Below are 15,768 nucleotides of genomic sequence, written 5' to 3'. Positions count from 1 at the left end.
AAACTGCCCCTGTCATTGCTCTACATGTGTTTTCTTACCTGATGACTTCAGGAACAGCATTTAGTAGAACAACCATCACTCATCCTCTCCTCACTTGTTCTTAGCTTGTTGTTATATTCAGAAAAAGGCACAGAGAAGATGAAAAAGTTGGGTACATCAGGGCTGGGAAATAAACAGATAAATATAACAGTTGGGGAAAAGGCAAAAAAGAAAAACATTGACTTCATTGTAACAATGGTTAAGGAGAGAAATTAAGTGTGGTGAGAAGAGGGATTAAAGAAGAATATTGAGTTCATTAGTTAGTACTTATATAATATTTGATATATGAAATAGAAAATTATGTGATAAAAAATGTAAAATAATCCCAGTCCTGTTCTCTGCCTCAGTTTCTAATTTCTTCACTCCTTATTGCTTGATGGAAATGAATTTCTATTTTTTCTCTTTCCACATTTTTTATTGGTACAATTTTTTTGCACATACTGATGGGATTTGTTGTAATGTATTCATGTAGGCACACAATATAAAAATATGATTTGGCCATTATCACTCCCCAGCACTTCCCCCAAACTCAGAGATCTATTTCTTGATTCTCTTTCAACATTTGAATTTATCATGTCCCATACTAGAATCATCAGTTTTCCCTTCAACTATACATCAGTCTGTTTTCATCTTGTTATTTGCTGTTGTGTAGTTGGTTACTTCATTTTCCCAGTTGTTGAGTTGTTATTTTCCCTCTTAGGATGAGGATTATTACTATTATACATGATGGATATCATCAAGAGTTTCTCCTCTCTTTTTTTAATACCATATATTTTCTAGCTCCATAATAATTGTATTTAATTTTCCAAAGTATCTATAAATACTTGCATAGATTTATTTATAGTTAATTACATATATTTATCAAAATTCTATTATGTCTTCTGTACTCTTCTTTACTATTAATTCAACTTTATATATGACTTTGTTCTCTCTCTTAAGAACTGTATAAATGATCTTTTTATTGCATTTTTTTTTAGAGATTCCACATGAATATTCTTAAGGAAAATTCCAATCAGGAATACTCCATTCTCAAAAAAATAAGAAAATAATTTCATTTTGAAGAAGATCTAAATGTTTTAGTCTGACATTCAAAGCCATATATTATTTACTTTGAATGTATAGAATTTTGCCCTGCATCTGTTCCATAAACGTCCCTGTTTCTTTGCTTTTTTTAAAAAATTGCTCTTGGTGACCAGAATGTTCCCTACCACATTTTATCCTCTGTTTCACACTGACATTACTATCAGTCTTCAGTTAATACTGAAATAATATTTCATGTTTTGTTTTTGTCCTGTAGATTTTGTGTTGAACTAAGCTTTTTATAAGAGCGTTTGTTCCTATTCTTTCATACCAACTTTCACCTTAGCTTTTGTTTAATTTACTCTCAATTTGATTAAAAATAGAGTGCTTTTAACTTTAGCTTTTCTTAGTTTGGACTTTTTAACCAATATAAATTTTACCTATTAGCCCCACTAACTTTTCCTAGTATTATCCATATTTAAATTCATCTATTTAACACTGTGGCCTGTGGAAAGCAAGCATGCTAGTCAAGCTCTCTAACTTTTCCTTAGATGGTATCTTCCATTTTTACTTGCCAAAACCATACCATAATTAAGACACTATTCAAGAATTAAATATTTCCTAAAACATATCATAATATCCCTAATATAGGACATGTATCAAACTGATGTTTTTAAACTCCTGTATGACACTTAATATGTCCTACCAAGCATTATGGCTTATGGTATATAAATATAATATCACAAAATATGCATTTTATTTTTTTATAGCCCTAAAAATTGAATGCAATAAAAATTCAATGCAATATAATATCAAAATATATATATTTTGTTTTCTTTATATCCCTGTAAATTCTTGGTTCAAAAATACTTGCACAGATTTATTTATAGATAATTACTTTGTAATTGCATATATTTATCAAATACTTAGTCAAGAACAAATAGGCATACTTTTAAAAAAAGGCAGTTCCATAAGTTCAATTACATCTTCTCTATCTTAAGATGTAAGCACAATAGTAAATATTTTCAGTTATTATATCCATTGGGGCTCATTGAAAACTAGTATCAATGTTTCTGAATTTTTGTGAAGCCTTGAGCATATATATATATATATATATATATATATATATATATATATATTTGTGTATATAGATAGGTAGGTAGATAGATATCTGTCAGTTTTATACATTTGATTATGTTTTTAAATGTGACTAAATTGTGATAAATAAAACATTCAAAGATGGTTTACTAAAATGTTATGATGTTTTAAAAATTGCTTCCAAAACAAGCATGCAATTAGTATCAAGAATACAAGGAAAACAAATTTTGTTACAAATAAATTGTAAAACAATCAAATCTGAAGAGAAAAATCACAGTTTGTGGTATACTCCAAGGACCTAGACCAATATATTTATAATAGTTAGGAAGAGACTTTGCAAGCTATTTACAAATTATATGAGAAACATCTCCTTTGGTATTAAGTAACAAAATAACCCTTTGTGCATCTTTTACATTTCAAATGATTGATATAATAAACAGCTCCCAAAGAATCATTTTCTATTCCTTCCTGTTTAGCAGTCACCATCTTAGCTTCCAGCATAAATCATAGAAAAATTATATTTTGATTCAGCTTATAATTTTAAGAGAACTACTTATTAGACTTACTTTATATTTATATTTAAATACAAAAAGTCCCAAGCAACTTCAGCGTCTATTTTTTTCTTTACTTCTTTGTCTCTACCTATCTCAATCTCTCTCTCTCTCTCTCTCTCTCTCTCTCTCTCTCTCTCTCTCTCTCCCTCTCCCTCCCTCCCTCCCCCCCATTTTTTTCTTTCTCAATTATTTGGTAAAATTTGGACTTTAAGAATGCAATCTCAGTCTACCCAGTGAGAAATGCTTAGGGTAGTTTGAGTTCTCTTGGGATCCATTTCCTCTGAATCAATAAATTTACAATATTTCTAGTTGTGACAATTATAAACTAATTTCAATTAATTTATATTTGATATAGGTCCTTCTATTTATCTAAATATTGAAAACATAAACACTGAAAGTTTTATGTACAAACTTAAGAATAATTTTGTGGTCTAATTTTTTTTCTTAAAGTACAAAGGGGATCAAGATATTTATGAAACCCATACCACTACCTTATTTCACTTTCCAGTTGCAGAAAATAGAGAATAATTGTTGTTATTTAAAAAAAAAAAAACTCTATGATAAATAGAACTTCAGTCATTTCTACTTCCCACCTATGGAATTTCTAAACTGAAAAAAGCCAGTAGGCATCTTTCATGTGGTCACATGGTACATAAGGCATAAACTGGAAATGCCTTCTTGTTTTCTTTATTTTTCTCCATAAGCATGAGCTTAAAAGATAGGATGAGAGCTAATGAATGCAAAGAAGTTATCCAATCTCTTCAGGACTATTTTAGTTTGCTTTTCCTAGCTGTGACAATAACAATTAGAGGAGGAAACACTTATTTTGGTACTCAGAGTTTTAGAGGTCTCAGTCCATTGATGAACAACTCCATTCCTTGGGGTCTGAGATGAGGTAGAATATCATGGGATAAAAGTGTGGTAGAGTAAAATAGCTGCCACCAAAAAATAGACAGAGACTAAGCTCAGCTCATCAGAAATGTACCCCCAAGGCATACCAACCAATGACCCTTCTCCTCCTGCCACAGCCTAAACCCACAGTTAACTCTTCAGTTAATCCCTATGAGAGAATTACTGCACTGATTAGGTTAAGGCTTTTCTAAAACACCCATTTCACCTCTAAACCTTCTTGCATTGTCTTACACAGGAGCTTTTGTGGGGATACCTAATCTAAATAATAAATAGTTCCTTGACAGTGAGGTCTCATATGGAGGGACTAGAAGAATTGCTTGTATGGCATAACCTCACAAAAGTAGCACCCCAAAACTGAATAATTCCAGTGGAAATAAGGGATCAGGTTTGATTACTCATCTGTTTCAAGATATTAAATAAACCAGTGACTTGAGCAGGTTATGGCAATTTTTCCAATGTTAATTTATAAATAAGAAGCTATGAAAGATACTGTAGAATCTCTTATCATGTACATAAAAAACACTGTTTTTTTTTAATCTGTCGAAATTTAAAACTACTTCAATAAGGTAATAAAATATGTGAGAATAAGTGCATAAACACATTTGGTCTCACTTTTAAAATTTTGGTTTCTTGTTTTCTGTATCTCTACTGTTAGAAAAAAATGTCTCTTTTTTATTTTTTGCATAGGAAAAGAAAACATAATTTTAGCTCTGTAGATTTGATAGGCAAAAATGAAGTCAAATTTACTCTCATATAGAAGAATTCCAGCTTCTGATAATCTGGTGTTTTCACAGGGAGACTTTCTGCCTTGACTGTATAGATGTTCCCACTGTAGAATAATACCATCTTACTTTCCATGGTGTTCTCACAATTCTGCTGCACTTGGTATCCGGCTTCCACTCTTTTTTCAGCTTTGTCACATAAAAACCTTACATTGGAACTACTTTTAAAATGATCTTTTAGATGCTTGAAGAGCAGGGGAGATTGTTATTTATTTGGAGCAAGAAGCTTAATCATTTCTGGATTCCAATTAGAAAAAGCCTGGAGACTCTCTTTATTAAGATAAAACACAAATTGTATTAAGGCTGTTAAACCACTTAATATTTTTATGCTGCTATTAAAGAAGTTGAACATTTTGAGTACTAATTGGGAATATTTGTTCCTTATTTATGATCTATACATCAACTATAACATTCTTTCCCTTAAAATTGCATCTTACAGTTCTAAGTCTTGTCACCTTTAAGATTTACTACATAGAGTAGGATAAAGAATCCTTGAATGATTCAGTTCATTGCTTCAGAAACATGGCCTGACATCTTCCTTTTAACCACTTGTGAAGGTTGATTTTTTTGTCCTACTTATTTACCAGAAGGGAGTATTTTGTTTTTAGAAAGAAATTTTTAAAATACAGACTGACAACTAATTTATTTGCATCTTTATGTTCTCTGTAAACAATTTAAAATATATATATAAATATAAATTAAGTATGCATTTATATATGACTTAAAGCTTACAAACTTGAGTGAAGAGGAATCATAATAGTTTGGATTTCAGGTGTTAATTTTGAGTATATGGAAAGATATATATATATATATATGTAACGTGTATATATATATAATACATAAATACATATAAATATATCTGTGTGTTTAAAATTCTAACATACATCAAAAAACATTGCCTCTTAATATAATAAATGCTTCATTTGAATAAAATTATAAAGGTGAATGTTCTAAAATTCAAATTATCCTTAATATAACTTTTATTTTATTATTTGTCTTTTGAAGCTTTTTGGAAAGAATAAAATTTCAATTTTTTTCAGCTGTTCTCCAAGTTATAGTTTCATTTTACAATTTTACTTCTTCAAGGGACTATATTATATTCCTTGTGATATTTGACTTAAAATTATGCTACTTGAAATATTAATTAGTAAGTTCAAATAGCAATAAACAGATGTGGATTACATAAAGCAAGTTAAGAAGTATTAATGGTTTGGCTTTCATTAAAGATAATATGAAGACAAGTTTTCTATATAATTGAAAGATATGATATCATATTTTTCAATACTTTTATATACCAAGTTTCTTCATTTGTTAAGTAATATATTACTCTTCCAGAAGTTTCTTGGGTCTGACAAAATTGCCTTTCATCCTTTGCTTTCTTACTCTGAAGAGATAGGAAAATAAATGAACTATTTATTATTTTCTGCTCACACATTTATTAAAATTCATACCTGGTCACCAAAATGTATATGGCAGTTTTTTCCCCCATTAACAATTAGTTCTTCCAGGATAATCAGCAGAGTGGCCTATAATTCATTTTAATTCTGACACTCTCTACCTGGAAATAGTCAGATGCCATAGGTTAAGATTCAGTCCCAGGAGGTGGCCCCTAATTCTCAGGTTAATTGCACATTGTAAGTTATTGTATATACTTCTCTGATCAACCAGCTACAGACAGAGGTTTCCATGACTCCTCCTTGGATTTCATTAATTTTCTGGGTCTTTCCATAGAACTTGGGGAAACACAATACTTGTACTTACCCATTCATTACAAAGGATGCAGATGAAAAGTAGATTAAGAGCTGAATAAGGCAATGTATATAGTGAGGGGCACAAGCTTCCCTGTTATCTCCTGGAATGACACCCTCCAGGACCCTCCATATGTTGAGCAACACAAAAGTTCACTGAACCCTGCAGTTCAGGGTTTTAAAGGGCTTTACTACATATGTCTGATTGATTACATCATTGGACATTGGTAATCAGCTGAAACTTAACCCATCTCTGCTTCTGAGAGGACAGAGGTGGGATTGAAAGTTCCAACCATTGAATTATTTAGCTCCCATTCTGAAGGGATCCAGAAGCCCTCCAAAGGCATTTTATTAGAATATATCTTAGAAGCATCTCATTGAAACAAAAAATATTCCTGGTGCCTAGGAAATTCCTATGAATTTAGAAGCAGCATCAAGACCTGGGGACAAAGACCAAATCTTAGTACAAAATATCTTCCTAGCACTTCTATCTATAGGGGTTTCAGGAGAACTATGTCAGGAAACAGGGGCAGAGAAAATATGTATTTCTTGTTATATCAAAATATCACATCCTCCAAGTGATTTTAGTCTTAAACACTTGATGAACAGTTCCTGCATCATATTACTGATCTGTTTATCTTGACAGTATTACCAATATTTGTTATATTTCATTCATAAGTTTTATCCATTTTACAAAGTTTTGTCAAAAAATACATATGAGTTCAAACACATTATAAAATTGCCATGACATCACCAGGAGATAAAATCTTAAGAGATCTCTGTTGTATGTACGGACCATTATTGGCCAAATGCAGCCAGGGATTGTATGTTATTAAATACAAACTTTCCAAAAAATTCTTTAGGAGAATAAGAAAAGTGGACAAGGTAAGGGGAGGCTTTAGGTGGTTTCAGTGGAGACCCCAAGTGAAAAGGTATTTTTGTTAGAACCTGGGGAGAGGACTTGCTTCTGTTGCCCAAGGCTATGTTAAAATGTTAAAATGCCAATACCAGTAGGGTCTGGGTTCAGGACCTGGGCAGGGGACCAGCAATGACTGCTACAATAACATAACAAATTAGTACTTTAACACACAGGTACAGTAGAATTAGTTATGTTTCCCATACCTTCAAATCTTTTGAATGAGTACATGATGGTTCTTTTTGCCCCCTTATAGAAGTTACCAAATGATTATGCATAACATAAGTGTTAAATATCCATATATTACCAGATTTACTTAATTTCCTGAATATTCAACATTTCTTATTTTTCCTATTTGTATGCATGTTTGAATCCAACAGGCCAGAACCTGTTTTGTGGACAAAGGATGGTGGAGAATTACCAGATCCTGATCGAATGGTTGTGAGTGGTAGGGAGCTAAACATTCTTTTCCTGAACAAAACGGATAATGGTACATATCGATGTGAAGCCACAAACACCATCGGCCAAAGCAGCGCAGAGTATGTCCTCATTGTACATGGTGAGTGCCTTTTTGAAAATATGACATGTAAAAAAATTAATGACCTAAAAAGCTATTTAAATTTGTCAAAATCTGTAGGATAAAATTAAACAGGTTTTCTTTTTTCTTTCAGAAGGACTTCTCATAAGTATTAATATGTCCAAAATTTACTATGTTCCAATACAGACTAATTAATATAAAATTACAGCATACACTAAAAATGAAGTTATTTTTGTGAAAAGCTTTATCATAAATCTTTTTATTTAATTTTTGGTGATGACTTATAAGTTATATTAATGATTGTCTAAATTTTTACAAATAAATGCTTTTACTTATAATCCAGAATTATCCTATTTCTTGTAAACTAATTTCAGTAGTTATATCATAAAAAATATATTTTTTTGATCACTATAACTGGCTACCCAAAAGATAATAGTATGTCATTGAGATACAGCAGAGACAGAGGAATAGAATATTTATGAGTAAATGTTGTGAAGGATAATTTGAAATATCTACAGACATTGATTTTCTTGACTTCATTTATCTCACCATTTGTGTATATCAAAGTGTATAAATATAGCAAAATACCAATACCCAAAAGTGAAGAAAATCACTCTTTTTCATTGATCAAACTTCAAAAGTCACAATGAGTTGTTAATAAGGCAGCTTTAACATATTGTTAGATGAAACTACATTTTATGAGGTTAAAAAATGCTGTAATAAATAAAATTTATAAAAATTTATTTATTCTACCATTTCTCAGGGGTTAATGTATATGCTAGGGAACATTGGGCATCTCCAGAGAAAGAGTCCTTAGAGAATGTAACATTACCCTTTTATATTTCAGCCAGAGAAATTTTTCTGAGAATACCAAGTAATTTCATATAATATTACAAAATTATGAACCAGCATTTAATAAAACAAAATGGTTTAACAAATCCAGTGGATCTTAGAAATCATGGAGAGAATATGTTTATTCAATACTTTTCCCAGGAATCCAATTATATAATACATATTTATAATTGTATAGTATAGAACATGGATTAGTTAGTTCTCTGTTAAAAAAAATTGAAAAAGAAAGAATGGTGGGAGTCAAGCCTAAGTCTTTAATAAAGAATTTTAATTAATTTTAGGGAAAATAGTAATCTAATTTGTGCTATTTTTCCAGGTATTTATTTTCTTATGATGCAGGCAAAAATTGAAGAAACTTATATATTGTCAGTATATAATATTATCTGTTTTGGAATTCCTTCAGTTTATAAAATCTCTCAATTCTAAATACTAGCTTCATGGTAGGCAAATAAAGGCAGACAGTGAATAAACTCTCCCTGTATAAACATCTTGAACATCCTAAAAGTTTAATTTCTGGTATTTCATGAATAGTACAAAATTCAGCTGTGTAAAAGATTAGCTTAATCAAACTACACTGATAAATTGGAATTAAATAGAGTTAACTCCTGCCGACAAACCTTCCCAGCCTTATTGCCAGAGAAGGTAACACCACTGGGTGAGTCAAGGTCAAGTTAGAGTCTTTGAGGGGGAGCCAAGAGCAGCTTCCAGTTTGTGCTACCTGGATATTCAGATCATGCAATCACTTAAGTCTAGCCTAACTGATTCACCCAAAAATTTTTAAGCGTTTCTCTCACCTAATAGTTTCTCAGAGCCTGGGAGCATGTTGTATCACATGTCATGTTGTATTGAAGGCAATACAATATAAATATATACAGAATTAGAAGGGAAATGACAGAAGAAATAATACACTCTGATGAAAAGCATGTCATTTGTTGTTTTTCAAGTAATTCAAGTAGGGAAAATTCTTATGCTTTCCCAGTGTTTGCAAGCTAGCCAACAGTATGGTTTTCTAAATAGCCAAGCTACCTTTAGGTAGTTGGCAGTTGACATATTTCTAATAAATACTTCTCTAAGCACTTTGTAAGAAGTCATTTTTGGCTTCGCTTCTTGAACTACAATTCATCAAAAGCACCCCATAGATTAATGCTATTCATGCTGCTAAATAAATGCTGTGAAGTTCAACAGTAGTTTACCTAGGATTATTGACACAAGTAATGAGAGGCTCGATGAAACAGTGAAACCATATTACACTGTGTTTAAAAAGGGCTCCAATTGGGTTCATTACAAAATAAAGTTTTTTCCCCTTTGCACACTGGGTATAATGTTTCATTAGTCACTGATTGTATAAATATAAAAGCTACTCTCTTCTGTTAATGGTTTGGCTGTTTCAAAACCTACTAAATGATGAAATTTGAGTGGCATTGCAATCTATAATGAATGCTGTATGCATTTCGGAATGGAGTGATAAGCGATCATTTGTGAGAACTTTACCCTTTTAGCTTTTACACCAAGGTTGATTTTACATTAGCTGTGATAATTTAATATAGCTCTAGCATGAGGGTTTTTTCAGGAACTGAGACTCCTGTCTGAATCTACTACAGTTGCCTAGGTTCTATTGATTCTTAACTTGATGGTGGTCTAAGCAGAATTAGCACTTTCCTGTGAAATCTTCTACTGTCTCGAGGCCATCCTAATGGCTGGATTTTATTCTTTGGGTGTCAATGGAATTGCATTATTTAAATGTTATTACACCTAACTGTTCATAGTACTGACATTTTGTTTTATGTATACTGCAGGGGTTTTGCCCCCTTCTTATTCACATTTAAAAATTTCAACATTAGGAATATAGAGGTGGTAATTTGAAACTGCCAGTCTAAAATTTACCATCAATGAAAAATCTAACAAAAGTCAACATTCAAATACAGGCAAGACAAAATATATTTATGAAGCATTTGCTCTGTGGAGGATCTATTAGCAAAGATAATGGCACTATTCACTAACAATCTCAGCAATGGAAAAATTAATCTATTAAATTAGTAGCCATAGTTATGCTTATTAATTACTGAGATCATAGTAGTTTTTATTTTTTTCTTCTTTATAAAATGTTTCTTCTTTATCACTTTTATCATGCTATTTATTTATTTAGAAATCACCATCCATAGCCCTAATGGTTTTCAAGTGTTTTGTGCCATTGCTGCTCTTCATATTTAGAGAATAGAGAAAAAGAATAATTCATTCATTCCCCAATTATATACTTAGTACTTATGACCTTATGAGGCAAAGGTGAATGACAATAAAGAAAATTATAGTTTAAGATTTTTAAGAAAAGTTATGCATTCAAATAATAAAACAAATAGGAGAATTATGGGAAGATGATCACACAATGAAGCAGATTATTATAATCTCTGATTGTGGTCCCAGTGTCTAAAATTTTTAAAAACGGTAATACAGAGATTTTGGATCAATCATAAACAAATTATATACATCATAAATGGAAGAATTCAGTACAGTCCAGCTATAATCATTTATAATATATCTAACTTTTATTCTTATAATAAATAACAATAGTCTTTTTATTAAGACCAATTCAACTAGAAAGAGATGCAAATAATTTATTGCCTAAATATTCCCTGAATGGTACCCAGATTATAATTTAACTCTACTGAACAAAAATAAATTTCTAAATTTTTGCTAACTAGTTAATAGGGAAAAAATCTTAAAAATTCAATAATATAACACAAAATCTCTAGAATAGGACAAAATTTACAATCAGGCTTTTTTCTATAACACAACATCAAGTTCAGAAGATTTAAGTAATATATCTTCTCCCAAAGCAAAGACTACCCAGATCTACATCCATATGCTATACACAGTATGGCAAATGCTTACTGTTGTACAAGGAGTGGCTGCAAGAAATTACCAATGACCTGAGGCTCATCTTGTTTTGTGGTTGAAAGAAGTTTGGGTTCTCATATGTATTTGTAATAAATGGATTAAAAGTGTTGGAAATATGGAATCAAAAAGTTTGAGAAATACTGTCTATAGAGAGTGAGAAATGCAAATCAGCCTCTCTTAAATCCTAACTCTCTTTCTCGTTTTTCTTAATATCTTTTACCTCCCTTTAAATTCATGTTAGGAAAATTCATAACCGCTACTTCTAATGCATATAGAAAATGGACAGAGATACTGGGAATATGCAGTACCATTCTGGACTATGGGTAGTGGCTACAATATCTATGCCAGGTCCAGATTGTAGCCAGCAGAGCAGGAATCACGTTAGAGCTATAATGGAGAACTCAAGTTGTCTCTGAAAGTTAGGACAGAGCTAATGTAGAATATTCCAGGAGATGTTTTCATGATGTTTGTTCTCCCTACTCAAATTTCCCCTTCTTATTACCATAGTAGCCCTATGTAAATATTAAATGTCTTTATCATTGATCTAATTTATTTTCTTACTTCATTATTTCTCTCCTTGTATGAATAAGATTTTAAACAATGTTTTGGTTCATCATTTTAATTCTGGTTATTTTGCTTATGAGTGAAATTATTCATTATACAACTTTCCATGCTCTCACTTTTTTAAAATATATTTTTCTTTTCCAGCAAATTTCATCTTTAAATATGTATGAAATAATTAAACTATGATATTTATTATAATAGTATACAGTGAAATTCTATTGAAATTTGCTTCTGTTTCTGTACTACCAGTTTATTGTAGTGGCTAACCTGATATCTCTAAAATATCATATTGCACTTATGGTTTGTTTGGTCATGTGTCAATTGAAATGAACACTGCTTAGGAATGTAACATTTCTTATTTTTAAGTTTTTAGGAAAATTACTTCACAAGGAACACATATACACTTCAGAAGTAACACATTTTATTGTTAGTTGCTAGGAATCATCATAATGTTTGGAGTTTTATCATTTTAATTGTAAGAGAAAATTACTATTAGAAATGTCTGTGTGTTTTGGCCTAGTGAAAGGTATGAAACTATTAAAAAAAGCTTTCCAGGTTTTAATTATCAATAAGACTGCCTCCTTAATTTTACTGAGATTTCATTGTTAATAGTAAAAGTAAAAAAATACAGTTAAAAAGCTAAACACATAGATATAATAGACTGCTGGCCCCCAGTCCAGCTTCCAAGCTTTGTTGCTTATTTAGACATGTATCTTTCACAAACTGGGTAAATCGAGGCTCCTCTTCTGTCCTGGGTGCTAATTCTCCACTGTAGATAACTTGCTTACTATGTGAGAAAAGCAAATTGAATCCTGAAGGGTAGCTTTTCTTTCACTGTAACAAACATTTCTAGTCCATCTATCATCTCTTCCAAATATTTGACTGTTGTGCAGAAAATAAATATTATTGTTTTAGTGTTATTATAGTAGTTGGTCTTAAATTGCTCAAAATAATGCATACATAGGTGAATGCTTAATAATTGTGAAACACTGCAAATACCATAAAGTAATAATTTTTTTAAACTTCTCTCATGATAGAACTAAGCAAATATTATCATGATATGTATATCCCCATGACAGGGATATATTGCTCATAAATTCAAGTCATGATTAGCAATGATTTGAAACTAATACATATCCTTCTTATGATAAAATGAAAAATGTACTTCTGTGCTTCATGGCAAATGTATAGCTAGAGTAAAAGATAGCAGCCTCTTGTGACATCTTGCATCTACTATTATAGTTATCCAGAAATAAAATATTTAGAAGCACTGGAAGATCACATGAGTTTTTGTTTTGTTTTGTTTCTTTCTTTTTTTTTTTTTTTAAATATTTATTTATTTTTAGTTCTTGGCGGACACAACATCTTTGTTTGTTTGTGGTGCTGAGGATCGAACCCGGGCCGCACGCATGCCAGGCGAGCGCGCTACCGCTTGAGCCACAGCCCCAGCCCCCTTTCTTTATTTCTTTTTAGTTGTACTATTAGGCAAAGCAATACTTACAAATCATGATGGAATTACAAGAGGGAATCTTTGAGTGGGTGGGGAGCAGGAAAGAAAGACCTGAATTACGGACAGATGCACAGCCTAGCAAACATTACAAAGGGATTCAGCTAAAATCTGTTCCCTCAAAGAGAAACAGACCTACCAGTTGGTAAATTAATTCTGTGTACTCATAATGAGCATTTTTACTTTGGAGCAGCTTCCTTTAGAAGCATAAATGGAAAATATATGTTGTAGAAAGAAAAGGACAGAAAAGACATCCATATGGAGCAACAAACAGTGTGCTAATGGAAGAGCCCTGTGGTTGCTGCTCTCATCTCTGGTTGAGAGTTTCCAGGCAGTAACTAGTTGGATCATTCTTAAAACAGTACTTTCTTTAATCTCACAGATAAAACATATCATTTCTGGACATGAATAAGTAGGGAAAGCTCTGATGCCTGTGGGAAAGGCATACCTCTGACTGGATGAATATGCTGTTGAACTCTGCAGAGAGAAGTGGGATGGAATAAAATAGTGGAGACAGGAGCAGTGTTTGCTTTATAAAGCATTTAAAAAGGTGCCCACATGTGGGCATACTCAACTTGGAGCTGATGCCGAAATCCATCTCTTTGTTTTAAGATGAGTGAAAAGTAGATAAATTAAGGTCTCAGAGCTTTCAGAGTAAAATTTCCATTCAGTCTTACCACTCTGAAGTAAATGTTTCTATACATCTAAGTGGACCACTGTTGAAAGGAAAAAAAAAAAATCCTCATTTCACCATTAACAAAATATGTTCTGGCTCTATTGATATTAATCTTTTCTCTCCTTCTCTCCGTTGTAGTGTATAATAAAGTAAATGCAAGGATAGAAACCATGGCACTCTGGCCTCCTCTGTTGTTTATGGAGAAATTAGGCTAAGGTGGAAATTTACAAAACTGTACAGAGTTCTTCAACTTAAATGTATTCACATAGTGAATTGGCTCATTTGCCAGAGAATTTAAGTAATATGCAAATAGCCCATGGGGGAAAAATTTTTAGCATTAGTTTTCAGAAAGGATGGCATATCTAAATAGAAGATATGGAATTTATGTAAAACTTGCTTCGTAGCTTCTTAAACTAGAATTCACAAATATTGTAACAACATCTTATGTACTTGCTTTGGAATCTAGGAATTTCTCTCTACTCCCCCCTGAGTAGGAATTCACTTCTGAAATAACCGTTTTTAAACTTAAGAAGAGCAGAGTCCTCCGGAGAGTATGAGATACTAGGAAAGATATGGTAAAAAGTGGAGCTCAATAGGTGCTAACTCACAATTCTGCATAACATTAGGAGATAACTGTCTTCTAAGGAGATGTCTAAGTGGGCCTATTGATAAATAGTCAAACACCATAAGTACCTGCAAATTACCATTCGTAGTTTTCTTAAATTATAGGGTGGCAAATTTCTAATAATAATCTTTGAAACACTCTCACGTTCTCTTTTTTATTTTGACTAAGTTTGGGGATTATAAAATTAAATATCATATTTGGGCATTTTATTTCCTTTTCCATTTGGCAGTCATCAACAAACACGTATGTGAAAATTAGTATTCACTAAAAAAGTTTCTGGGTATTAATTTCTCATTTTGATTCAATGACAATTTTTACACTTTGATGAGAACCCAGATATTATTAATTTAGCATAATCATTAAAGGTAAATGAATTCTCACATAGGAAGTAGTGATAAAAAGTGATAAACATTCTGGATTATTTTTATTTAAAATATGTCCATTATAAGGAAGTGAAAATTTGCCATAGTAAAATATCTTTTATTGTGGCATTTTATATTTCTTAGATAGTTCTTCAGAAAGGTAGTCCAGTTTAGTTTTGATTCAGGGTACCAGAAGCCGCTGTTACTTTTTGATGACATTTATGTATTAAATAAGTATATTTGAGATAAACATGGAAGTATTTCTAGTAAGTTGCATGGTATAAATCTATACAGTGACATGAATATATAACCTAGTATGACTCAAGCAAGTATTTTTGTGGAATGAAAAATGAACACTGGAAAAAATAAGGTCAAGCAAGAAAGCTTAAGAGAGGATCTACTTATAAGCATGCTATATTTAAATGGTGGTGACTTGACAGGAAGAGTGAGATTCTATCTGAAAACATAGCAATATAAACATTTTTAACACATTCAGGTTACCATTTTTTTTCAAGTACACACAGATTATCTTGAATTTGAGAAAATTATATCATTTATAATATAAGACATCATATGAGTCTATTTTTTTTCCATTGTGAATGTAGAACAACATCTTTAGGGAAGTTATGTGAAAAATAATATTGCACTTATAATTTCTGGAGTGAAGGTGTTTTGCTTTT

The 15,768-nt window shown here is 31.5% G+C and overlaps 1 protein-coding gene across 2 annotated transcripts in view; it reads left to right on the top strand.

The window, feature by feature from the left end:
• The window catches only part of Cadm2 (cell adhesion molecule 2), a 1,008,689-nt gene that overhangs the window by 909,863 nt on the left and 83,058 nt on the right, over positions 1-15,768 (top strand). Inside the window, exons 8-9 of one of the 2 annotated variants that reach the window (XM_077795032.1) lie at positions 7,450-7,628; positions 7,741-7,815. In XM_077795032.1, coding sequence (XP_077651158.1) covers positions 7,450-7,628; positions 7,741-7,802 — 241 coding nt within the window. In that variant the 3' untranslated portion in view covers positions 7,803-7,815. Of the gene's footprint in view, positions 1-7,449; positions 7,629-7,740; positions 7,816-15,768 lie in introns of those variants that run through there. The other variant, XM_026393992.2, reaches the window with a different exon arrangement.

The sequence above is a fragment of the Urocitellus parryii genome, chromosome 2 (genome assembly GCF_045843805.1).
Source record: "Urocitellus parryii isolate mUroPar1 chromosome 2, mUroPar1.hap1, whole genome shotgun sequence".
NCBI lineage: Eukaryota > Metazoa > Chordata > Mammalia > Rodentia > Sciuridae > Urocitellus > Urocitellus parryii.
This window is presented reverse-complemented; position numbering and strand designations above follow the sequence as displayed.